This window comes from Ursus americanus, chromosome 11, assembly GCF_024610735.1.
Source record: "Ursus americanus isolate L20-20 chromosome 11, mUrsAme1.1.p, whole genome shotgun sequence".
Taxonomy (NCBI): Eukaryota; Metazoa; Chordata; class Mammalia; order Carnivora; family Ursidae; genus Ursus; species Ursus americanus.
Window position 1 is genome coordinate 24,285,744 of NC_142137.1, and position 26,810 is coordinate 24,312,553.

The 26,810-nt window shown below is 45.6% G+C and overlaps 1 protein-coding gene across 28 annotated transcripts in view; it reads right to left on the reverse strand.

Annotated features, from left to right (window-relative positions):
- LOC123798510 (uncharacterized) overlaps positions 1-26,810 on the reverse strand; it is a 70,987-nt gene that overhangs the window by 18,524 nt on the left and 25,653 nt on the right. For 21 of the 28 annotated variants that reach the window (XR_015726060.1, XR_015726053.1, XR_015726046.1 and 18 more), the window contains 3 exons: positions 25,155-25,227; positions 17,414-23,799; positions 16,217-16,429 (listed from right to left, as the gene is read on the reverse strand). Coding sequence is in view for 3 of the 28 variants with exons in the window: in XM_087865355.1 (XP_087721481.1) it covers positions 17,437-17,508; positions 18,826-18,963; positions 21,726-21,783; positions 23,634-23,914 (549 nt within the window). In the remaining 25 variants the exon portion in view is untranslated. Of the gene's footprint in view, positions 1-3,011; positions 3,129-16,216; positions 16,430-17,413; positions 25,228-26,810 lie in introns of all 28 variants that reach the window. The other 7 variants (XM_087865357.1, XM_087865356.1, XM_087865355.1 and 4 more) reach the window with 6 other exon arrangements.

Sequence of the window (26,810 nt, forward strand, 5' to 3'; positions counted from 1 at the left end):
ACATCCACAGCATGGGGAAGATGGTTGATCTTTCTAGAAGAAGAGACATTACTTCCACTTTGTCAGAAGGAAAGAACAAAGGATGGACACAGGGGCAGGTTGGTTTTTAGGTGCAGGTGGTAGGAGTGAGGTAATTCCCACCTGAGGTCTTTTATTTCTTCTGTGAAGTAGGAGCAAAGACATCTGCTAGGAGTGAGGGATAAGATGGGGCCTCAAGGCTTTGAGAAGAAAGTGTGAAATGGTCATTTCAGAGAATGAAGGGTGAGTGGACGAGAGGCCGATGGAGTTCCCAGAGTGGGTGGGGGGGAGGTGGTTTGAGAGTCAATGGAGGTGATGACAGAGAAAACCCTGCTAGGCTGGGGGATTTTTCTCCAATTGTGCTTTGTTGCCTAGGAGGAGATGTGAAAAAGGTGTATTGTTGAGTGCTTCCAGAACTGATTTTTTTTTTCCAGGCGAGTATGAGGAAAAGACAAAAGAGGCCAGTAAGTTTAAGGTACTGGCAAGATAGTGACTGACATGTGGACCATGGAATCTAACGTGACTTCAAAGGGAAACAGGTTGGTGGATAATGACAAGGAGAGGGGCCAGGGGCCTAAGGGCCTCAGTAAAATGAGGTGTAGAGTAGGTGAATAAGTAGGCTAGACTATAGTGTGAGGGAGTTGTAGTCAGGGTGGGAGATTCGAGAGATGAGAAGGTCCAGGAGAAGTAGGTGCTGGAGGTAGTAGAGAAAGTTCAGGAATTGAGAGGCCAACATATTTACTAGGTCATCAGTGGATATAGTAACATCTCCTAGGAGGATGGCAGGGTTGCAGTGTGAGGGAATATTGTGAGCGAGGAGGTAAAGTCCTTGGGGAATGAGAGGGAGTGTCCAGGAGGCCAGTGGATGACAACAATACCAGAACTTCAGAGGGGCAGCCATTTTACAATAATGTTTGGATGCTGCACCAGGGAATGAGGAACAGGCTATACCCACCCCTGCTCCTGGGTGTGTAGGGTGTGGAAGAATATTTAAAAGAACTACAAAAGAAGCCATACTCTGTGGCTAGAGATGGGTCTCAATTCAGGCAAGGAGATGGAGGTTCTCCATGGGGCTGAGATACCAAGACCCCTGATGAGAGCAGGGACCAGGGATGAAGAGGGGAGGCTTCAACTTGAGCATGTTTGGTCATAGCTTGTGAAAAAGCTGTCATTAGAAAGATTTCATTTTATTGACTGATTGATTGAGAGAGAGAGAGTGGGGAGGGTGGAGGAAGAGGGAGAGAGAAAGAATCTCAAGCAGGCTCCACGCTCAGTGCAGAGCCCGACATGAGGCTCGGTCTCAGGACCCTGAGATCGTGACCTGAGCTGAAATCAAGAGTCAGACACTTAACCAACTGAGCCACCCACGTGTCCCTGTCATTAGAAAGATTTCAAAATCAGTGTCTGTGTTCAGAAAGCATTATTCCTGCTTCTCAAAGACATGCACACATGCCAACTCTAATTGTCCTTCGTTTTCAGCAGTGACCCTCTGTGTGTGTGGTCTGCTCTAAAGAACAATGCCTAACCAGCAGTATTTTCTCGGTGCTCAGGACTGTCCTTGGGCTTCTTTGGTTCCAGCTGATGTTTGCTTAGTCTGGCATGATTTTTTCCTTTGTGTCCTTATTTCCCCGTTTGCCAAACACCATGGTTTCAAAAGAATCTTCCCACCAAGGATGGCTTTGAGCCAGTGTTCTCTGGATGGTTTTCTATGTCTGCCTCTCACCACATCTTTCGGTCTGGGCCTTGAGCTTGTCCTGCAGTGATTTCTCTGTGCTGTTCTTCCCCGCCCCCACTTCTGCTCGGGTAGCCACCCTCAGCCTTTACCCATTCTCAGGGCAACGGATGGGGTTATTGGGCGGCTGGGTGTCTCTAAGATCACCAGGTGGGTGACAGTGTAACCAATGCCAATTATTAATATAAGAGAGGACATGGAACTAAACTTTCCCAATTTTTTAGTCGCACCTTGAATGGCTAAGCAAATTCTTCAGGCATCATTAAGTAAAACAAAAGTCAGTGTGTAAACAGTAGAACTGGATTTGCCAATTTTCCCTTTCACCTTCCCAGTCTTGTCCCTTTCACCGTGGTTTTCTTGCTAATTCTTAGAATGAAAGGTGTGACCTCATCTTGACAAACATCACAAGTGTGTGTTATTGTTTTTCTCAGTCCCTGTGACTTATAGTCATACACCATAGTGGATAGGCCAGCTTAGAAGGCAAACCCCCTTACATGTGAAAAACACACTTAGCAAACTTGTTTCTCTGTGCAAAAGGACGACTGAGACTAGTCACGTAAGAGTGTATCGCCATTTGGATAGCTTCAATCAAAACTCTTCACATGATTTTCAGTTCAGTGTTCTCTCTTCCTTTTTATTTTGTTATTACCTTTTTAGATTTTGTTGTTGCTGTTGTGAGAGCCCTCAATATTTTCTGGATGGTGCTGTGCATGGATTGGCTCTACTATCATCACTATGATTATTACCAAAACGCTTACAAACAGTCTGCAACAGCATACCCTTGCTGCCTATCAGATTCCATCTTGAGGTGCTGGAGAAATGTCTGACACTAGAGAAAGCCCCATGGCGCAGGCCATCAGACAGAGTTTCAATCAACTAGCTCATCAGCTTGCTCTTTAGTTACACAAACAAAAATGTAATTTACTGTTGCTATGGGCAGTTTACTTCTAAATTCTCGAGATCTGTAACTCCAGAACCTCCCTGATATCAAAGGCCCCTCTTAGGAACCTGACTAGAAAATCAGCCTTAAAGATACCCTCCACATATCTGTTCTAAAATCTTACTGCTGAAATCGAAGATAAATACATTTTTTCCTTAAAGCTACAACGGAAGCTGGTCGAGTCAGACTAAAGTAAGGGACTTATATTCTTTGCTTGAGGGAACAGTTTTCTAACTTTTGCTTCCTCCCTCTGGATATGAACAGGTCTATACACATAGCCCTACACGCTAGCAGCTTTCTTAAAACCCAAAGGGAACCAACCTTAAGATGAAACCTGTGTGGAGAAGAGCAGAACAGGGAAGGAGAGGACGTGCGTCCTTGTTGACATCCTTGAGCTGCTGAATCCTCCAGCCCTGGAATCCATCCCACATCCAGGATCTTGTGAGATAACAAATGTCCTTACATTTAACTCACATTGGTATAGGTTTTTTTAAGTATTATTATTATTATTACTATTACTATTATTATTTGCCACAGAAAACATCCCAGGTGCCACAAGTTCTCATAGGTGCCTGACCTAAGAGGGCCCAGCAGGAAAATGTGAGTCATTGGGGGTAATTCCTGTCAATCTTTTCTTCATTCCACTCACTCAACCTGGTTCCTAATATGGGGCTATTTATGCTTTGGATTACCTTTCCTGTGTTTCTTGCCCACTCCACCCCATTTCCTCTAGCTCTCAGAAAACATTATTGTTCCATTTCAATATAACATGTCCTTCAAGCTGAATTTAAGCTAAAGTCAAATCAACCTAAATCTTTCAAACTATGTGGAGACTCCACCTCCACCTTCTGCCTGAAAGAGGAATGTCAGATCATTAGGTAGGAAAAGTGTACTCTGGAATTGTTTTCTGGAATTAGCAAAAATGTGGGACGAGACCTCTGGAATTTTGTCAGCATCAGTGCCCCCTCTGAATATTTGTATCCTCACCCCAGGCCCCATTTTATTTGTAGAAGTTCCCTTGTAGGGGCGCCTGGGTGGCTCAGTCGTTAAGGGTCTGCCTTCGGCTCAGGGCATGATCACAGGGCCCTGGGATCGGGTCCTGAGATCACATCCTGGGATCAAGCCCCGCATTGGGCTCCCTGCTCTCCTGGAGCCTGCTTCTTCCTTTCCCACTCCCTCTGCTTGTGTTCTCTCTCTCGCTGGCAGTCTCTCTCTGTCAAATGAATAAATAAAATCTTAAAAAAAAAAAGAAGAAGTTCCCTTGTATTTTGTCAGTGAGTGGGTAAGGCTGGGTTTAGGGTCAAAGACATCTAAATGGCTGAAAAGTGAGGTTTGCTGAGATTACTGTTTTTTTATCAAATTGGAAACATTTCCAGGCAATATTTCTTCAAGTACATTTTCTACTTCTTTCTGCTTCTCCTCTCTTTCTGGGACTCTACTTACATGTATATCAGACTGCTTGATACTATCCTACAGGTTACTGAGGCCCTGTTCTTTTTTCTTTTAATCTTTTTTTCCCCTCTCCATTTGGATAATATCCATTGACTTGTCTTCAAGGTCACCTTGAGTTTACTGATAATTTTATATATTGTGTTCACTGTGCTATTAATTTCCAGCCAATGAGTTTTCAATTTCAGATATTGTATTTTTCAGTTCCAGGATTTCCATTTGGTTCTTTTTTAAGGTTTCCATGTCTCTTTGAAAATTTCCCATCTCTTCACCTACTATACCCATATTGGTCAGTTGGTTCGTTAACATTCTTATCATAACTATTAAGTCTTTGTGAATTCTAACACTGGGTCATATGTGAGTCTGTGTTTCTATTGACTATTGTTTCTCTTCACTATTGGTTACATTTTCCTATTTCTTCGGACATTTTTAAAATTATATACTGAGATTTATAGATTCAGGAGACTTTGGACTCTGCTATCTTTCTTAAAAGAAATTTGAAATTTGTTCTAGGAATCAGCAGTTAAATTAGTAGCACATTAGCTTGATCCTATGGAGCCACACCATCTAATAACACTTCTGTAATGATGGAAATGTTCTGTAATCCATGAAGTCCAATATAATAGTCATAAACCACATGCAACTATAAGCATTTGAAATGCGGCTATTGTGACTGGGAAACTATATTTTACTTTATTTTTTTTAAAGATGTACTTATTTTAGAGAGAGAGAGCGTGAGGCAGGTGCAGAGGGGCAGAGGGAGAGAGGGGCAAAGAAGCAGACTCCCTGCTGAGTGGGTAGTCCGGATACAGGGCTTGACCCCAGGATCCTAAGATCATGACCTGAGCTGAAACCAAGAGTCAGAGGCTTAACCAATTGAGCCCCTCAGGTGCCCCATGGGGAAATATATTTTAAATTTTATTTAAGTTTAATTAGATTTCAAAGGCCACATGTATCTAGAGGGTACTATATTGAATAATGCCACAATGGAGACTTGGTTTTAGGCATTATTAGGGCCAGTCTCTTTTGGCTTTGCCTTTATTCCTAAGGGCATAGACTTTAGTACCGGAAAGTAGTCCTCACTCCCGAGGTGTGACCTGCTGTGTTCCCAGTGGCAAGTTTTAGGAGTTGACCACAACTCTCTGACTTGGTGGGGACTGAACTCTGAGCTCCATTTCCCAACACAAGGCAACCGTTCTTCCAGCCTTCTGCCCTCCCCTGGGGTCCTCGTGTGTCTGCTGCCCGTGCACAGAGCAGGAGTAAGCCGAGGATTTGTGGGAAGTCTCCACATAGGTTTGCAAGCTCTCCCTCTGAGGCTCCCTCCTTTCTGAGATTCCCTCTTCCCCAATTTCAAACTGCTGTGGAAGCCCCAAACTCCAACTTCAGAGTCTTCAGCTCAGTAGGACTGCCAATAAGGGGAAGTGCCTTGTGCTGTCAGAGGAAACACCTCATCAGTGCGAATCTCCCCAGGGTGAGTCCCTTTGTTCAAGGGTCCTATCTTCACCAGAGATGGTTTGGGCTGCAGAACCAAACCATTTGTTTGCTCTCCTGGGCCTTAAAACATTTTGTTGTTATTATTTTGTTCAGGGTCCAGAATTTATCATAGTCTGTAGCAGAAAGGTTAGTCAGAGACAATTTACTCCGCCATTGTCAGAAGTCGGAACTGACCGGAATGGCCAAAATTGGACATTAAAATCCTGAGTTTGGTGGGAAAGCTTGGCTATGCTTTCCTCGGACCACACTCTCCCATGTCTCTTGGCATCAGAAGGGGATCAATTTTGCTGAACCAAGGCTGAAAACTGAAAAAGGAATCATACTTCGAAGCATTATCAGTCATTCATAATTTAGAACAGACAATCCTTTTCTGAAAGCAGGTTTTGATATGAGCTAGTGAGAAAGAATAAGAAGTTTCTGGCCATATCTGTCTTCCGATGGCAAGTTGCAGAAAATTTTGACCTAAGCAAAAGAATTTGTAGACAAGCATAGGTTAAAATTCCATAGCAGGGCTAGTTGCAGGCAGCGCTGGATTTAGGACTCACAGGGTATCAACAGAATGCAGGTTTTCTGCCTTTTTGTTTGTTTGGGTTTTGTTGTTGCTGTTGTTGTTGTTGTTGTTGTTGTTGTTGTTGTTGTTTGTTTTTATTCCCAGCTTTCTGACCTGTCTCCTGCATTGTCAGCATTAATCCCAGGTTCCTGGGACTGCAAGAGGACGGTAGCCCCTTCAGCCCTGCATCCTCTCAGGGGTCCGGTATGGAGGAGAAAGGCAGAGCCTAGTTCCCAGGAGTAGCCACGAAAATTGCACTGCCTGTCGTAGGTTCTGCCTGGGACATGGTGCCCATCTCTGGAACAATCTCATAGCCATGAAAGAGGATGAAATGACTGGCCTAAGCGTGGCTCACCTGCTCCACCCTACAGTCAGAAGGGTATCCATTTCACCAGCCCCTCAAAGACTGAGAGTGGGAGAGGGGTAGCCCCCGTCCATAAATATCTGGGACTGAGAGTGGGGGTTGGGGCAGTACCCCTGATAAATATCTGGCTTCTTATTCACCGGAAGGGCAGACATACACTGGTGTAGAAACAACAGAGGCCCACCAAGATGGTTATTGGAAGAGACTGGAACCAGGGTGCCTGGGGCGGCGGGGGTGGGGGGGGGGAGTTAAAAGCTTACAAGCTAGAGAGGTCGGGAGCCTGAAAGAGAAAAGCTTCCTCTTTGCCCCCTTAGCCCTTGGGCTCCAGGCTGCTGGAAGCAGGTGCTGTGCTGTATCATTGCTTCATGATCAGCGTGCTTGGGGACCAGCAATGACTGAAGTCCATGAAATTTAGATACCACAGCGGTATCTTAAAAAGGTATCAGGTGGAGAATGGCTTTTAATGTGGATTCCAGGCCTCCAATTAGAGGCTTGTTCCACTTGCTAGATTTGGTGTGGGTTAATGCCCACTGACCTCTTGTCCCTATAGTGTTTCATCACTGTGATGAATGCTCAGGAGCAAATTCTCCCATCCCCGCCCTTTCTAACGGTACACAATGTCTATACCATTAGAGGTCTGCATTTTTTTTTCCAGATAAATTGCCAGGCCTGCCTTTCAATCTCTTCCAGTAGTGAGGGAGCAATCCAAGGAAAAAAGAAGACAACCCCAAGCACAGCAATGCTTCCAAACCCTCACTGGCTTGAAGAGCGCCTGACCGGCATCCCCCATAGCGCCATTCCCCCTCCAGTAGCCTTTTTTCAGGGCGAGGTGAGACTTCCTTTTCTCTCCCTGTCCAGAAAACTTGGGGGACCCCAGACACCACTGGAAAATACCTTAAATATCTCTCAATCCATTCAATCCTCATCGGTTGCTCCTAAGCATCTTCTGACTTGACCCTGATCAGCCTAAGCCCCATGAAAGACTTCCCCCAGTAATTACGAGAACTCTCCCTGATTTTCAAAAATATGTGCACTTTTTAGTACCTTACATTTTTCTACAATAAGCATACCTCACTTTTACCACAAAAAAATAAAATAAAATAAAATAAAATAAAATAAAATAAAATAAGTGTGGATATTCAAATTTTAAAGATTGCCACCAAGCTGCCCTCCCTTAGGAGTTCCAGCAACTGACTAGGAAGTCGCTGCTCACAGCATTTCAGGCTTTTTCTGTCACTACAGTTATATATAATAATAAAAAGAAAACATACGTGTGACTAATTTTAAAATGCAACATGGCGGATGGCTCTGGAAAGAATTCCCATCAGCTCTCTTCATACCCACATCCCCTTTGTGATGAATTCCCAGCCTTTTCAGCTAATCAGAGCATCCTCTTGCCTCTTTTCATGAAACAACTCAACTCACTTCCCTCAGTTTCACCTTCTCGGTGAGCTGGTCTTTTGAAGGGTAGAGATATTCTGGTAGATTCTTCCTCCTTCCCGCTCTCCCACCAGCCGGTTTCTTCACTTTCTCTGTGTCCCACTGCACTGAGGACACCTGTCGCTGACCTCATTCTCAGCTTTGTTTGTTTCCCTGATAAGATTACTGACCAGGTGCTATAATCTTGGGTTTGCCGAGCAATGGCGTCGGTGCAGTTCCTGTGACCTACACTCTGGACGGAGCCGACTTCATTATTCACGATGGGCTGCCGGTCCAGTTACCAGCAGGGTCCACCTCTGAGGCCAGACAGAAACCCGTTTAGCCAGTTTCCTGCTTTCGCCGAGCTGTTCCAAGATTGACACACACAGACTGACAAAAACACTGAGAGTGTCTGTGTTCCCAGGCATGAATCCCACCAGAACAAGACCCGGTCTGTTGCCGAACTCCGATTCTCGTTTCCTCTCCCCCCTCCCACCCCCGACTCTGCCTTCCGCCCCACCCCCACCTCCCTTTGCAGCAAAGCTATGGACCATCAAGTTTTAATGCAGTGTTGAGCTGTTGATTAAAACAGCGTGTTATTTTCTGAATGTCAAACAACATATGACAATAAAGCAGGCGGAACATATCAGGAAAACAAACGCGTGCTGCTTCAGCACTGGAGACAAACGCACAAATGGCTGAACTTGAGAGAGCTTCCACGTTCCCGAGAAGTCTTGGAGCATTAAAATTGATGACGGTGATTAGGTTGCCTTTCGGAGCAGCAAAGTCTGTATAAGCGAATCCTCCTGGGCTTAGCCGTTTTCAGCCCAGGCATATTAACTTGGCTCGCTGTGAGTCTGCTTTTGTGTCCACATGCGCAGTATTTAACCACCAGCGCGGCGGGCTCCAAATTAAAACCATATTTTGTTAGCACCGCATGTTCCAGCCTTGGCAGTATTTATCAAAGGGGAAGCTGCTGGATTTATTGAAAGAAATGAACTTCACCAGGGTCTGGCAGGCCCAACCCTGAGAGGGAGTTGTGATTTTTTTTTTTTTTTTTTTTTACCCTGCTTGCGGAGCGGTGCTGCCACTGTTGGCTCCAGGCTCTTTCCTTGCTTTGGGCTGTGATCGCTACTGTGACCTGTCCAGTGCCTGCCTCCCAACCGTCTGGGCCTCATGGGATGTCATCAGCTCCACAGCCATTTATTCTTCAAGGCCCCGTTTGTGTTCCCTTCTTTTCTGTGCAGTCTTTGCTACCTAAACCCAAAGTGTATTTTTCCTCCCCGATTTCTCTAGCCTTGCTCTGGCTGGGACTGTGGTGGAAATGCAGCATCCCAGGCCCCACCCCAGACATCCCCAATCTGCATTTCAGCAAAGATCCCCAGGGGATCCCAGTGCACACTGAAGTTTGAGAAGCACTGCTCTACCCCCGGGTAACTTTTCTACCAGTGGCTCTCACTGGAAGTCAGGTTAGGGGTTTCGGAAATGTCCACAGGATTTTGGGGGGGTTGTCACAACGGCGGGTGATGAGCAGGCGCACTACTAGCAACAGTGAGCCGGGAAGGGACTGGACAGCCTGCAGCGGAGAGGACAGCCCCGTAGAAGGAAGAGTTGGTTCCTATGTCACGTGGCTTTCTAAGGTGCCGCCAGGCAGCCAGGTAGGTGAGAAACCTATTTTTTATGATCTGAGGCTAGAACCTAAGTCTTCTTTACATAGAGACACTGAGTATTGCTTGCACAGTTTTAATATACTGAATTGTCTAGGGAGTCAACTTCTGTGAAAATTCAGGGAAGACTGCCTTTGTTTTGTTAAGAACTTCGCCTTTGTTCACAGTTTTGGAAACACACATTATCCCGGGCAATGCTGCTCACATAATTTCAGTCTCCAGGACAATCCCTCCGTAGCAGTCTGCCTTTGTAGCCATCCCAATAGCCGCGATTTTATATCTGACTACTTCATTATGTTTCTCGGTGTAAATGTGCCTGAGCATTTATATATTAAAATACATATGATTTTATTACCATTTGTTCTTCTTTTATTTCTTTGTTATATCAGAGTTAAGGAATTCATTATACTGTTGTTGAGTCATTTATATTATTTATATTATTCATGGATTCTATTTCAGGAAAATAAAGGAACCATTTAAAACTATTTGTTACAAGAAGAGAACGTTAGGTGTGATAGGGTTGGGAACCTTGGTTGTACATTCTTCAATTCTTCAATCGGCCCTTATTACATATTGTCTTGTAATCTTGGCTATATTTTTAAAAGACCATGCATAGTCTCCCCTACTAGATTATACATATCCAAGGGTAGGACTGTGTTTTATGACCTTGGTCTTCTAATCACCACTTAATGCACATCTTGAGCAGCGGGTAATCGGTCCCATGGCTATTTGGACGACGGCTGCTCCCGGCGTGCCTTTCCTCAAATATTACCTCTTTCTTCCTGGGTGCAGAGCACGGGCAGCCTGGCTACAATGGCCATTAAGAAAGGGTTTGGGGGCGCCTGGCTGGCTCATGTGGTAGAGCGTGTGACTCTTGATCTCCGGGTTGTCTGACCCCCCCATTAGGTGTAGCAATTACTTAAAAATAAAATCTGGGGCGCCTCATTGGCTCAGTCGTTAAGTGTTGGACTCCTGGTTTCAGCTGAGGTCGTGATCTCACAGGAGGTGGGATCGAGCCCCATGTCAGGCTCTGCACTCATTGGGAGTCTGCTTGAAGAGTCTCTCCCCCTGCCCCTCCCCCCACTCATGTGCTCTTTCTCTCTTTCCCTCCCTCTAAAATAAATAAATAAATCTTTAAAAAATAATAAAATCTGAAAGAAAGAGAGAAAGGAGGGAAGAAAGGAAGGAAGGAAGAGAGAGAGGAAGAAAGAAGGAAAAGAAGGAAGGAAGAAGGGATGAGATGATGGGGATTTCATGGAAGGAGGTTTTCACAGGGAAGAGTTGGGTTTTGGGGGTGCTAGAGCAGTCAGTGAAAAAGATCTTTCAGAAAGGGAAGCCAGGGGCTGAAATAAACTTGATCTTCATAACTTTGTCAAAAAGAGGCTGCCACCATTAACAACAAAAAACAATCCCACCAAAGTATCTTCCTGGAAAACAGACAACACCCCAATTTCTTTAACTGCTCACTTCCTGTGGTCAGGTGAGAGGCCCTCAGGGGTCTTTAATCCACAGTCCTGCAAACAGCACCCTAACATACTCCCAAGGGAGCGTAGGCATGGGACTTGGGGAGGAGATGTGTTGTGATGAAAAACACTGGTGGGGCCTGAGCTGACCTAGGGGCAGGGGGAAGGAGGGAGGGTCAGCAGGAGAATTGATGAGGAAGGTGGGGTGTGGCCCAGAAGAAAAGGGACCACATGACATTAGACTTCTCTCTGCACCTTTGGACAGCAGCTCAGGGTCAACCAATGGGTGACTCGACTTCTTCCTAATCTCCTGTCAGTCTCCTCAAGGTCACAACTGCCAGTCTGAGACACATAAACAAGGCTGTGGAAATTTCTCTTTCTTCCAGCAGAGAACACACTCAGTCTCCCCCCATGAACTTGTGAGCCTCGTGACACACTCAAGGAAAGCTGGATGATGTTTTTGTCTGGCTGCTGTGCAGGCTGTATTTGCCTCTGGGCTTAGTGGCTGAGTCAGTAAGATCTGGAACAATCTCTAAGAGCAGGGGACAAACTGGGCACCAGACAGAACATCAAAGCTGAGAAGAGCTTACTCCAGCAACTTCCCTCTCAAGGTGTTTTCTTGTACCTCTCAATGACTTTTCCTGGAAAAGGAGGGAGCTGAAGAGAGGCACAGAGGTCACACTAGAAAGGAGTTCTAGAATCAAATTCTATCTATACATCTATAAACTACATGATTCACTGAATACCAACTGACATGCAGACACAGAAAGGAAAGCTCAATTAAACTAATGTGAGGGGGAAAGAAATTGTTCACTGAAGCCTGGAGGAGTACTGCCTGGCTGAGCGGGGCAGTCCAGGCCCGTCACGAAGAGGGTGAAAGTGCTCCTCTCCTATTGACCCAGGGCACATGGATACGGCTCCCTTCCTTGGGCCCCTCCAGGACACAGCAGCCCATCATGCCTTCAGAACGAACTCCATTTGTGCTAAAGGAGAACAGGGGAATGTTACTTTTGCTTAGAAGTCACCTTAACCAAGGAGAGCAAGGTAATCTAAAAATTCTGGTGCTAGAAGGGACTTTAGATCATCTCATTCACACTCATCATATTACAGGTAGGGAAACAGACACCTAGAAAGGAAAAGAGATTTGGATCACTGGTAAGTTCTCAGCAGAATTGAGTCTAACATATAGCTGACTCCTAGGCCCACCTTTCTCCCTTCCCCCTGTCGCCTCCCAGAGAATATGGTGGCTTCCTGGCTTATTGCGGTTTTCTGGAAGCCCTTGAGTTAACAGAGGTCACATTCACCTACCTTGATTTTCAGCCCCCTTGCTGCGGCTGGATGAGGCTACCACCCATTGAGCCTCATGGCTCAATGACCAGTGGGAAGGGAGTCCTTGCCCAAGGTCCATGGCTGACTGGGAGAGACAGACCTCAGATCCATAAACTTCTACCACTCCCTGCAGAACTCCATTTTCAAGTTTAGGGGGGAGGAAGGGAAACTCTTAGTGGACCCAAAGGTCATTCAGCAGAAGCTAAGTCCAGCATGGGTGTGAGCGGTTGCAAACAGAACTCTTGGGCTGTGGTTGGCTCTGCATCCAGAAGTTATAATCCAACCATAGAAAATCGCAGTAACTTGAGTACCGGGTCATTAAAATAAAAACTTAAAAAAAAAAAAAAGGAGAAAGAAAATAGTAGTAACCTGCCAGGGTTGTACCTAGGTGAATGCTGTATGTCTCCACCCTGACAAGCCTGCTGCCACGTGGAGCTGTTGCCCTAAACGCAAGTCTCAGCTCATGCCTAATGTCATCAAATGCAGGGGACTTTGTTAGATAGTAGACAAAAGTAATCTTTAAAAAACTCATTTGTGGTTCAGAAGAGATTCCTCTCTTTTCTTCCTGCAACCTTTCCCCCAACCCCCAACAAAAATCAGCAGAAACACCCAGGCAAGAGGAGCTGCTGTCTTAGGCCCTGTCCTACCCTTAAGGTGGACCTATCTGGTCCTCCTCGGGGGGCACCCTTTCTCCCACAGAGTGATGAGTCACGGGGCCCAGGAAACGTATCCACCCGAAGCCCATATCTCACCTTCCAGAACATTCTTTGATACTCAGGCTCCCAGAATTCCCTGACCAAGGGTCCTGGACCCATCTCCAGATTCTGCACAGGCCTCTCCTTGGGGTCTGAGTACTGAGGATGGAATATCCCACGGCTGTGCTCAACCCTAGGCCTAAGGGGACAATTCTTCATAGAGAATTGGACATATGGGCTAGGGTGTCTTTAATGTGTGAGATAGATGGGCAGAGAAAGGGAACTTCAGGGAACAGGCAGAACTGTGAGGGGTCCAAGAATTCTGTATTCACACTTGGCATTCTAGGTACCTCTGAAGTTACGTAATTTCAAGGCAAGAGGATAGAACATATTCTATATTATAGTTTTTTTAAGCCAGATTTACAGCTTTTAAATATTTAGATATGTGGTATATGGGTCTCCATGTGCACTCTTGCCCCAGCCTCAAACGTTGGAGGCAGGCTTTTTGAAGCACACACAGAAACGGGGTTCCTATGGTTAGATGGTGGAGAGAGAGGGGAGAGAGGTCTTATCCTTTGAGACATCACACCAGTGGGCTCTAACCCTCAGCCCTACACTGACAGCATAATTATCAGGCTTGCTGATTTTTATTCTTATTCATATGGGACAGTTTGTCCTATCATATTACTCCTAACCAAACACATACCAAGAAATCTTCAGGTTCTACTAAATCAAAAATTATTTCCAATACTTTTTATGCAAATAAAGCACCCTAAATTGTTGACAGAGACTAGAAGGAGTTTACTTGTTTTATCCATGAGTTAAACCACCCCAAAGAGTTAGAGTAGGTTAGGATTAACTTCTTCACACACACATTAGTTTCACATGTACAATGTAATGATCGTATGTATTGCAAAATGATCACCACAATTACATTACTCATGATAGAGTATTAAAAAATAAATGGCCAAGAATACAGCATACCAGCCAGACTCCCAGGGCTCCTGAATGTTCCTTAACTGGATACACCTAGGATGGCATTGTGGGCAGTAGCCCCTGCGGTGAGGAATTAGCCGAAGCCCAGGAGCCCAAAACAAAGGGCCTCCCTGGCTTTTATCTTCTCCCCACTGAAAGGGCCATGCTAGCCCCCAAAGACAATTTATATCACGACATCAGGCAATAATTTCACAAGCACCTCTCCCAGGCCTATATCAGATTTGGAATTCCAAAATACTTACTGCACAATATTTATGCAATGTTCTTTTCTCTTTGCCAATGCTACATGTTAAGAACTTCCCTTTGTCTGCTCTTACGTTGCAGGACTTAAGAATTTTCTATTCACATCCACTTAGGGGCTTTCCATGGGCCAGCCTGGCCATGATCCACCACATTCTTATTTTCCAACTCTTTCCTTATGCTTCGCATAAACTTGGGATACCCTAATAATTGTTTTTCAACATTCTTGAGAATTCATAGGAATGGACCATTAAACCCAAAAGGCAGGATCAGTACTGACAGCTATGACATTAAAAACCCCACGGTTCTGGAGCGCCTGGTTGGCGCGGTTGGTTAAGTTAGTATCCCACTCCTGATTTCAGTTCAGGTCTTGATCTCAGGGTCATGAGTTCAAGGCCCACGTTGGGCTCCACACTGGGCATGGAGCCTACTTAGAAAAAAAAAAATCCCAGGGTTCTATCTAAAATCCTCTAGGAATTCAATTAGAATTCCAGGTAAATTAACTGGAAGAAAATCTTTTTCATATAGCAATACACAATAGCAGGTACAAACCTTAGTCTACAGATATGTACATTTTTCTCTATTTTTCTATAACACACTCAGTTTCCATTTTAGCCTTCATTTCGCCAGAGGCATCAGAACTTTATCTCAATTAGTTCATGGCTATATCTTTGTTCCAGTGCACTAAGGGGTGTGCGTGTGCGTGTGTGTGTGTGTGTGTCTGCATGTGCCTCTGTGCATTTGAGCACCTCTGGTCTTCTCTTCTCTTTATTCTTTTTTTTAAAGGTATAATTGACATACATTATATTAGTTTCACATGTACAACGTAATGATTGTATGCATTGCAAAATGATCACCACAATTAGTCTAGTTAACCTCCATCAACACACACAGTGACAGGATTATTTTCTTGTGATGAGAACTTTTTTTTTAAGAATTTAAATATTTATTTATTTTATTTATTTATTTATTTATTTATTTGAGAGAGAGAATGCGAGCAGGGGAGGGGTAGAGGGAGAGGGAGAAAAGCTTCAGCAGACTGCCACTGAGCATAGCCCAACATGGGGCTCAATCCCACCACCCTGAGATCATGACCTGAGCTGAAACCAAGAATCAGACACTTAACCGACTGAGCCACACCAGGTGCCCTGTGATGAGAACTTTAAGATCTACACTTTTAGCAACTTTCAAATATGCAATACAGTATTATTAACTGTAGTCGTCAAACTGTACATTACATCCCCATGACTTATTTATTTCATAATTGGAAGTCTGTACCGCCTTCACCCATTTCAACCCCCCCCCACACACCTCTGGCAACCACTAATCTATTTTCTGTATCTATGAGCTTAGCTGTTACGTTTTTTGGGTTTTTTTATTCCACCTGTAAATGAGCTCATGTGGTATGTGTCTTTCTCTGTCTGATGTTCACTTAGCATAATATGAGGGCCTCTAGACTTCAGTCATCTGTCCACATTGGTGTCTGCTGAGGCACCATTGTCCATGCCCAGGGCAGCTGAGCTGGCCCTCACTTCCACCCACTAAGCCCATTAAAAGCCAGCCATTCTTTTCTTTCCCTCTTGGCAGCATGGGAGTTGTTCTGTTGCTCCCAATCCATGCTGCGGCTGGAGAACTTTGTGCGGCTTTCTCTACAGCCCTGCCTGCCCAGGCATACCCCAAATGCATTTCTCTACGGTCTTGCCACCTTCCTGGGGCTCTGCCCTGGAAGTAAGAAACAGGTCCCCCTCTCTCCCTTTTCAGACTAATTGATGGATTCCATCAATGGGTTCCATTCCCATGCACCTGGAACATAAGATCCCACCTGCAAGAATCCCTTAATGGCTATACAGTTTTACTTACCCTCTAAGCCATCTCCTCCACCAGAGAAACGCAGGGTCTGGGGACAAGGACCTTCAAATGAAGCATCACGTATTCCCAAATCTCTGGTGTATATGGGCTCCTTCCTTCACTCTCAGGGCTTAGGCTTGAGAAACTCAAAAGCCAGCAAAATGGGCCTGTATATCTGTGTTCTCCGTTGAGCATCCTTCACTGAGGCAATGAGCACATGTTAACCTGCTCAAAGCAGCAAAGAGAGGAAAGGTGGGTGAGAGGGTTAGGAAAGAGCTTTAGGAAGACAAAGTTCAAAATTAATACCCAACCATAATAATAGCAGAGCTTTAAGTGTTTCCATATTGCCTTTGACAGAATTCTCTTTCTAGAACACAAATAGGATTATCTGACTGTTCTTTTTCCAGTCCTCCGATGGCTCCTCGTTGCCCACACTGGCAATACAAGATCCTCTCCATCTGAGACCTGAGGGGCCAGAATCATTGAACTATTTGTCTGGGAAATCTATCATTTGCATGTGCAGAGAAAGAAAATATTCGTGTGGAATATCCAACCCCTGAAGCATCAGGGCCTGGGAATAAAACTAACAATTTTCCAAACATCTCCAAACCCTGATTCTGACCCTGACTTGAGCAAAACTTCTGATATAATTTTGGAAGATCTTGTTTCATTTCTTAAATCAAATATCCTTCTGCCTCTTGCACCACAGCTGCTCTGCACCAGCCCAACGAGAACAAGAGCAACAGGAAAAACACCATGAGAACAGTTTCAATGCCAGCTGCTCTCCTCCTTTCTTCCTGCCAGACCCCGGGTCCTCTTCTCCAAACCAGGGCTTGAACACCTCCTTCAAGAAGTCTTCCTCTGCATCTCTGACCCTGTCCTAATCACACCATGGTTCGTGTGAGTAACATAGGTCCTGTCTATTACAGTTAAATGTGCTCATGTTGGCTTTTCCTGTCTTTTTTATTACCCTATAAACTCTCATGGAGAAAGTCTGTACACCCCCCCCCCAATCTTGGCCGCTCCCTAACCACTTAGCACAAAGGTCTGCACAGAGGAAACTTAATAATTTTTGCAGTTCAATTTCTGGGTCTCCACCCCAGCTCCTGGGTAATCATTTATCAGCAAACAAATCAGTTTTCAGAAAAACAGCCAAGGTTTCCAGACTGGATCATTTGTATTTCCACCGCTGGAAAAAAATATACACACCTCTTGACTTGCAAAGAGGAATTTCAGTAGAGACCTGGGGTCGCGGCATCACTGGTAGATCTTGCTGAGAGTTTTGACACTTGTAACTCTTTGACCTGGAAGGATGAATCAACTTTTATTTTGAATCATGTGTTCCCCTAGGTTCCTTTAGCCTAAGACATCAAAGTCAGACAATGCGATCCCCATAATACTGGCAACAACAACAACAGCACCAAAATGCATATAGTCTCCGGCTGGGCATCCACTGACATCATTCCTGAAAGCCAAGTACCACCTCACACCCTGCAGCATCCAGGATGGGCTCAGAGGGGCCCAGAGGCTGTGGCTGCCTTGCCCGTTCCAGGCATGGCCCTATCCCCCGCCAGAGCTGCTTCTCTCTGCCAGTGGCCAATGTTTCCACTGATGCCCAGAGCCTGCCTCTGCCGCTGATGCCCAAGCCTCTGTCTGACCTCCAGGTCTAGGCCTGTGGGGCAGCTGAGAATGGAGGAATGGTCTCTCCCTGGCTTCCTTCCGTTGCCTACTCCCAGGTGGGCAACTTCACCAGGCAGCCCAGACTGGGGAGCTTTTTGAGGGATGGGACATTCTGTCTCAGGGTCCCCACACCTAGTACCCTACTCCTTCAGGGGATAAGATGTCCATCAGCTAGAGATTAAGCCAGCTCCGTGTCCTCCCGGAGCACAGAAGGGGCCCTGCGGAGCCCTTGCCTCCCACAGGCCCTCTGCAGCAGGCATCCTGTGAAACACTCGCTGGACACAGACAACCAGTGCTCCGGGCGTAGCGTCTCGGGTGGAGCAGAGGGACAGGAACTGGCCGGTCTGACCACTAGCCTGTCCTGGAGGAGGCAGCCAAGAGGAAGGGGCCCTGGGCGAGGGCACCACACCCCAGTGTCAGGGCTGGGAGTGAGTGGGACCCCAGGAGTGTGCCAGACTTCGAGGGGCCACACCAGCGTGGAGGCTGAACTCAGAGGAACCTCCTGCGGGTTGCCCTGCCCTTTACCCTGCCGCGGGAGCGTGCGCCTCCCGTCCTCTCCACCCACTGCTGAGCTTCTGCTCTTCCTCTGTCCGTTCTTGCTTGTATGAAAGTCCTGGCCAACATCTCTGTGTGTCTTTTGTAAGCACCGAATCTCATCCATAACACTCTTCAGTGTCACATTCACTTTCAGTTTGACCCTCGAAATTCTTTTCCCTGCCCTCATGGCCATTCCCTTCCCTCCCACCCATTCCCAGCCTCTCCCCGGAGGAAACCACGAGCCGTGCATTTGAGCTGCCCTCATCAGCCCCTTCCCCAAGTTTCCAGGGCCATGTGACCGTCTGTGATCTCCTGTGGGGTCATCACCCAGTTCAAACACTTGACCAACAGTCCACGGTAGCTGTGGCTTCCACTCTCCGCATTCATCCTGGGCTAGGGCAGACCTGGCTGGTTTCAGAGCACCGAGATTCTTCCCTGCCATCCACAGTAAGAGAGGACCAGTCACAGCAGAGGTGAAAGTTCTGATGGACAGTCCTCATCTCCCTCTGGCCAAGAGGGGGTACCCAGTGGGGATCCACTACCTAGCAGGAGAGAAAACAAGGCTGAATGTCCCCAGAAGTTATGAAGCCAAAGAAAAATACTAATGAGCAGGCATTGAGCTCCGAGCCCTGTGCTAAGTGAGTATGCTCACTGAATCACCACCATAATCCTGGATGTGAAATGCAATTACTATCCTCACAGGCTCAGAATGGCTCCATAATTCGTCCATGATCACACAGGCCAAATTGGAGAGGAGAATGGCTGCATGCATCTCCCCTCCTGTAATTAGGTAGGACGGGCTCCAGGAACTGGATGAAAAAAAAAGCAGGACCTGCTTGGCATAATAAAATAACGGAGATCTGCTAAACTGGCCCAAGAACTCCAAGAAAGAGAACAGTTGCTGAAGAGAGAGGAGGCCACCCGGGGAAGAGAGAGCAGGATTTGATACTTACAATGACCTGTTAGAAACTTGTCTGGTGCTGACTTACTGGCATGTTCTCGTGCTGGATTAGACAGAACCATACTTCCCTTCTGCTACCTCCGTGAAAGTCAGCTGGACGTGCTGACACCACCTACCATAACATTAATGAACAGATGTAGGTGTTGCTTGGAGAACAAGAAAAGGGAGTGATGTCTAGCATGACGGGAAGGAGGGTAGAAAGATGGCAGTAGCCATGACTGGCAGGACAATGTTGGACCACTCAAGAATTTGACCTGACCAGGAACTGGAGGGAGGCCATGCAAATGTAAATGTCTCAGGAATCTTTGAACACGCTGGCAGGAAGCTTAATTCCCCCTGTAATTTGGGTTGGAGGCCTGAGTCATTTGAAAAGGATGTTAAAGAAAAGCATGATTCCCAGTAAGCTGAAGGATTTGGAAAGCCTCTGTTTTGCCTCATACAATTCTCCCAATGGAGTAAATAGCTCATCTTCTCCAAGTCATTTAAGAGGTCTGGAAGCAAAAGCCAGGGCCCTGACACAGGCTGTGACTGGCTTTTCTCAAACAGAGAAATTCCACCTGCCTTCCAACTCCATCCATTTCTGCATAGAGCTTGGTCAAAGGCTCTTCTTCGTGTGGAATTTCCTATTCTATCTTATTCCCCATGCCAGGGCAATCTAAACCTCTTTCCTGGAGAATTGCAGTGTTACAAGTCCTAACTCTGAAGTCAGGCAGCCTAATTCTATGACTTAAATTTCACTGGGATTCAGTTTCCTTATTTGTAAAATGGGTGATATTAATGATATTAATGCCTATTTCATAGGGGGAGGGGGTTGTAAGGATTAAGGGGGAAAGAAAGAAAAGAAAAAAGGAAAAGTATTTAGCATATAGTTAGCTTGCAAGAAAAACTAATTGTATTCTTTTTATGGTTTTGCCTCACTTAAAATGGACATAGATTGTTTTTCTTAAAATCTAGAAACTGAAGACAAATTTCAAATTAACTTGCACTGTGCAACACATAAACATTATTAAAGTTATCAAAAGATAAGTATATGCATTTAAAGGACTAGTAAATCCTGACAGGTTATTTTCTCTATTATATCATTTCAATATAGATTTACATTGTTAAGTAGTGTTCCCAAAACTTTCATAACTTATTAATTAAGTACTTTGATAGTCTGAAGACATAATTTAAGAAAATAACCAACTATAATCTAGCTGTCTGCATATTTTGACACACTATCATTACTTGACATATTTTTAAATTAACAGTGCTTATTTTATCTCTAATGACAAAACTCAGTCTGTTTATTGTAGAACATTTTAAAATAAAAAACATAAAAGAGAAAATGAAAATTGCCTGTACTCCCACCATCTAGAGATATTCACTATTAACACTTTGATGTATCTCCTCTTTTAAAAAATTACTCATCAAGGGGTGCCTGGGTGGCTCAGTCAGTTAAGCATCTGCCTTCAGCTCAGGTCATGATCCCAGGGTCCTGGGATCCAGCCCAGCATTGGGCTCCCCACTGAGCCAGGGGGAGCCTGCTTCTCCCTCTCCCTCTGCCTGCCGCTCCCCTGCTTGTGTTCTCTCTGTCAAATAAATAAAAAATTTTTATAAATTACTCATCGGAATAAACCCACTTTCACTGAATAGTATATAATGAAAATTTTCTATTTCATTATGGCTTTAAAACACAACATCCGTTCTTGTATAATATTCCGCAATACATCTATAACATAATTTACATAACCATTTTCATATCTATCTGTATAGCTATAAACACAATTGAAGTATTTTTATTTTATATACACAGAGCTGGCATTGTTTCTGTGGTAAGGTCATATATTGGATGATCCATTCAAGGAAGTTCACTGTGTCCAACTTAATGACGGGAACACTGGCAGCACATACTGATGCTGTATCTCCGGGTCAGACTGTGCCGGTTTGAGCAGACGTGGCAAGGAGGAGAACCTTGCCTGAATTTTGTTGGGTGCTCCTGGTGACCCCTCTTGCTTTCTCCAATGTAAGGAGGCAAAAGGCCACAAAGTTGTGTATTTAGATTGCTTCTAATTGTTTCTCATTTTCACGGGGACAAACATCTCTCTCTATAACTCTATACATGCTTCTCCACCCCTCCCCCTGCACAAAGGAAAGAACTGGACACTCTCTTCAAGGTCTCCACCAGTTTCTTTTATTGCTGTTGTTGTTTATCTTACTTGGTGTGAATATTCATACATTTTGCTGAAAAAATATTCATATATTTGAATATAGGGTGCTGCCCCGGAACCATCTAGAGATATTACATTATATGTCGCATATGCACCATATGTCCTTACTAAAATTTCAAAATCTGATGCTCACAGTTTCAGATGAAGTGATCATTCTCAATCCTGAATCAATTATGATGATCCGGTGAATGCTAAAAACAAAACACAGAAAAAACAGTGCTGTCCAGGCCCAGACCTAAAGATTGTGATTCAACGATTTCCCCCAGTTTTGTTTCTTTTTATGTGCTTTTTATTTTGAAATAACTATAGATTCATAGGAAGTTGCAAAAAGAGTCCAGAAAGGTCATGTGTTCCCTTAGTTTCTCTCTCTGGTAACATCTCATACAAAACCAGGACATTGACATTAGTACAATCCACAGATTTCCCCAGTTTTACGTCTACTCAGTGTGTGTGTGTGTGTGTGTGTGTGTGTGTGTGTGTGTGTGTGTGTGTGTGTGTTTCTATGCAATCGTATCACGTGTAGATTCATGTAACGGACCACCACAATCAGGATACAGAACTGTTCCATCAGCACAAAGACCCTGTGCTACACCGCCTTCCTCACTGCCCCACCCTTAACCCCTGCCCCCATTTATTTTTGAGTCCCCAGGAGGTATTTCACAGAGAATCTCAGACCTGTGTTCCCACTCCAGCCTGCTTGATGCTGTCACTTCCTTCAGACCTGAGAAGGCCTGGTGCTTCCCCTTCTGCTCTCTCTGTCCCCAAGGCCTATGTGCTACTGACCAGAAGGCAGCTTCCAGGAACCTCCCAAAACCCACAGACCTTAGATATGCCAAATAGGACTGTGATCTGTGTCAGTGACTCAGGATGCTCTCTAAGAAAGAGAGAGACTGCCTCGTCTCCAGCTGTCTGCCACACTTTGCCACCTGGGTCCCAAAGCAGAATTGTATCTGCCGGAAACATGTGTCCTCTACCAGTTCTGACTGCCCTTTCCTTATCTTTGGAGGTCAGCTCTAAACCCTGGGGCTGGGCTGGGCAGACACTGCCCTTCCTCTTTTTCTCTCAACCTCTGGGGGGTGGAGGGGGCCTCTGTTCAAAGCTTCTCCCTCAGAGTTTCCAGTTGCCCTAGGTAAGTAGATGTCTAGGGGCTTTGCTGCACCCAAGTCCATCAGACGCCACCAGGCCAAACTGCAGCAGCACAATTCAGGCGTGGCTGGGAGCCCCACTCCTCTCAGGATAAATGCGCTGGCATTAAAAGAAACCGAAATTGTCATCTTGATTTCAGGGACGGTCATCACTTTAGTACATCCACAGTCCCAGCCCAAAGAAAGTTTTACTGAGTCTAGCTTTGGTCAATGTGTTTGGTTGTTTAAAGAGACTAACTATCCTCGCAGTCCCCTCCCATTTAACACGAGATGTGTTCCTGGTAATTAATTTGTAGACCTCAGCATTTAAGTTACAAACTAGCAGAAAGGGGGGAGTGCGACTTTGGTAGGAGAGGAACTGACATCACCCGAAGCAGACACGAGGACTCTAGAAGCTTTGCGCAGGACGGGGAGTGTGCTTCAGGTAGCGTAGGAACAGGTGCAAAAGCACAATGTTGCCATTGTGTGTATTTGGATGTTAGACATAAATAAAAGAAGGGTGTGTGAGGCGCCTGGGTGGCTCAGTCGGTTAAGCCCCAGACTCTTGATTTCGCTCCGGTCACGAGGGTTGCGAGAGTGAGCCCTGCATGGGGTTCGGCACTGAGCATGGAGCCTGCTTAAGGTTCTCCCTCTCCCTCTCCCTCTGCCCCCTACCCCCCACTCTCCCACGCACGAGCTCTCTTTATCTCTCTCTCAAAAAAAAAAAAAAAGGGCGTGTGAATGTTGAGTTGGCAAGGAATAGACCGCAGTGGCTTTTATACCTTGTGACCTCAGCTAAACTGGAACTGTGTTTCTAAGAATTCCCTTCCCTGTCGGGCTCCAGGTTAGTGTTGGCAACAAGAAATGCTTTGCATCAGATTTGGAAGGAGGAAGTGAAAGAGTAGCCGTCTTCTTACTTCCTCAGGGCGTCTGCGGTGCTCCAGCACTGCTGCTGACTGCTGGCCCGGCTTGTGAGCGTGAGGCAGCCCCAGACCTCAGCCCTCCGCTCCCGCCGGATCTCGTCCATCAGTTCGCAGTCGCGAGCCGGGCGCGAGGGCAGCTCCATCAAGGAATGCCAGGGACCTGCAGGGTCAAGGTTGGAGCTGGTGAGAGAAATGCAGGTTCCCGTTTGTCCACAGCGTCTGTCTGTCCCTGTTCTTACCCACTCCCAGCGGCTTCCCTCACTGCCCCACGGCATCCAGCTGTCCCCCCAGCAATTTCAGCTCAACCCAGGGCCAGCAGCGTGCAGAGACAGCCTCGCCCAGCTCATGCAAGTGCAAAGGGAGGAGCCCCGGACACTTTATTCTCTGTCACACACAGGGGTTCTGCATCGTTGATCGAACTCTGGTGGGTAGTGAACGATGTATTGATTACTTCTCAGAGACGCTGTGACTCACTGTACTTGGAATTTGCGGATTGAACAGAAGATCAAGTTTTAACTGTATATTGATCGGGGTGGTGGAAAATGAGCAAGAAATAAAAATGCCCCGTGGAGATGCATGGAAATATATACTCTCTGCTCTGAAAAACAAATCCTAGGTAACAGGGGGGCCCTTCTACCCTGGCACTCAAGTATCCTGCGTGTTCTTCAAACAAGAAGCAATCTTTACAAATGCTTAATTATTCATTTATTTGACAAATTCTGTATCGTTTGCCCCTCAGAGATGTCTGCCCACACGCTACGTCCCAAATGGACTCAAACGCAGCAGCTGTGATTAAAAAATAATTGCTCAGGTGTTTTTCTTCTTCCTGTCCTAGCCTTGACCCCAATCTTCTTTCACTTTCATTTCAAACCCCCAAACTCCAAACTCTGGGTTCTGAGGCCCTGACTCAGATCCCTACCTGGGACCTCCTAAATGTCACGTTCATCCATGTGCAGCCTGATATTTGGACTTTGGTCTTCCTATGGACTCTCACTTGACTTGGTCCTTTAGGCTCTGGCATCTCCCATGATCTTGGCTTACATCCCCAGATCCTCCCAAAGTCAGCTTTCACCTTTGACTACCTGGATGGTGCTTCCCAATGAGGAGGAGGTGGTTGACATCCCAGCACCACAGTCAGGAGCCAATGACCCAGAAAGGGCCATAAGCCATACACAGAAATACAAAGTAAGCATCCAAGAAACTCTGAGGAAAGCACGATCGCATCCATCCAACCCAAGGCAATCAGGGGAGTCCTCTTAGATTAAGGGACACCTGGAGGACTGGTAAACATACAGCATAACCCCGGCTATATTTCAAGGTCCAGGAGACGAGCTGGGATGGTAGAAAGGGAAACATGCTTCAGACAATGGAGAAAGCCAGAGAACTGGCGTATGAGGTCTTGCAAAGATTAAAAAGAAATCAGTGAAGTGATTAAAATAGTGCAGAGAAAAAGGTAGGAAATACAGCCAAATTTCTATTTTCTATTCTAAAATGAACTAGGGAAACCATAATCACCAATCATAAGCCTCCAGTTTGTTAATCACTTAGGACTTGTCTTTCACCAACTTCTTGCTGGAGTGACAAACACCTGAAGAGTGAAAACAAAACAAAACCGGATGAACACAACATGTTAGTCAGTTGCCCCCAAATTGAGAGCACACCATTTCCACAAGCATGAGAGAAAGGTCCCAGCTCTGGAGTTCGGGGCAGTTGTGGGAAGCACGGCGTATCTTCTGGACTCTAGGAGCACTCTTGACAGGCTGAGTTGATAAACATTGCCCAAGGATGCATTTTTGAGGGGACGTCTGGGTGGCTCAGTCAGTTAAGCATCTGCCTTCAGCTTAGGTCATGATCCCGGGGTCCTGGGATCGAGCCCCATGTCAGACTCTCTGCTCAGCAGGGAGCCTGCTTCTCCCTCTCCCTCCCACTGCCCTGCCTGTGCATTCTCTCTCTCTCTCCCTCCCTGTCAAATAAATAAATAAAATGTTCCAACAACAACAACAACAGAATGTATTTTTGAACCCGATAAATAATACAACCAACTTCTCTAGTAAGACATACAGGGGAAAAATGGCTGAATACATTTCTATTATACATACACACAGTACCACATCTTTCTATTAGCTTATGGCAGTGGAGAATTCCCTAATTTAAAAAAAAAATTTTTTTGAAAGAATACCAGCAAAATCACCGTTCCCTCTAAAAAATTATTTTGACTACATTTCTACAAGACAGGGGTGGTCCTCATAGGATTCTCCAGATAAAAGGATAGAACAAATCTGAAATATTTGGAAGCTTCTCTAACAGATTTTGTTCTAGTCAATACATTTGGAGTAAGTTCCCCACTTGTTCACTATTTAAAGTAACTCCAGTTAGGAAGCTTCTTATTCATGGTAATGACACAGTTCCTCTCAGGTTCATCCGATTAATTAGAGATGAATTATGTCTAGACTTATTGTAGACGTGTCCAAAAGACGGTGTTCCACCGCAGGAGAGCCAAATCATGATGCTTGTGATCATAATATCATGCCTCTGACTCGATGGGAGCAAAGCAATGGAAAGCCCTGGGCACCTGGGAGATTCAGTCAGGTAAAGGTCCAACTCTTGATTTCAGCTCAGGTCTTGATCTCAGGGTTGTGAGTTCGAGCCCCAAGTTAGACATGGAGACCACTCAAGAAAAAAAAGTAATGGAAAGTCCTAAAAACGGAGGTGACATGGGAGTATTTTTCACATATGACCAGTATAAAGCCAGAATCCGCATGGTTCAGTCTAATACTGGTATGGTGGTGAAGGAGTACAGCCCCGTAGAAAAAAGGAATTTCAAAGACTCAAATTCCTTATTGGGAAACCATGAAGAGAATGCATGTACTTGGCGCACAGCAACATTCACGAATTCTCCTTCCTTCTCTGCTCGTGTTACTCCGACATGCTGTTCTCCAGTATCCCCCTCCAAGCCAGCCCCACACTGTGTATTTCCTCACATTACTTCCTCTCTTCTTTCTAACTCTTTTTTTTTTTAATATTTATTTATTTATTAGACGGAGAGAGACAGCCAGCGAGAGAGGGAACACAGCAGGGGAGTGGGAGAGGAAGAAGCAGGCTCCTAGTGGAGAAGCCTGATGTGGGGCTCGATCCCGGAACGCCGGGATCACGCCCTGAGCTGAAGGCAGA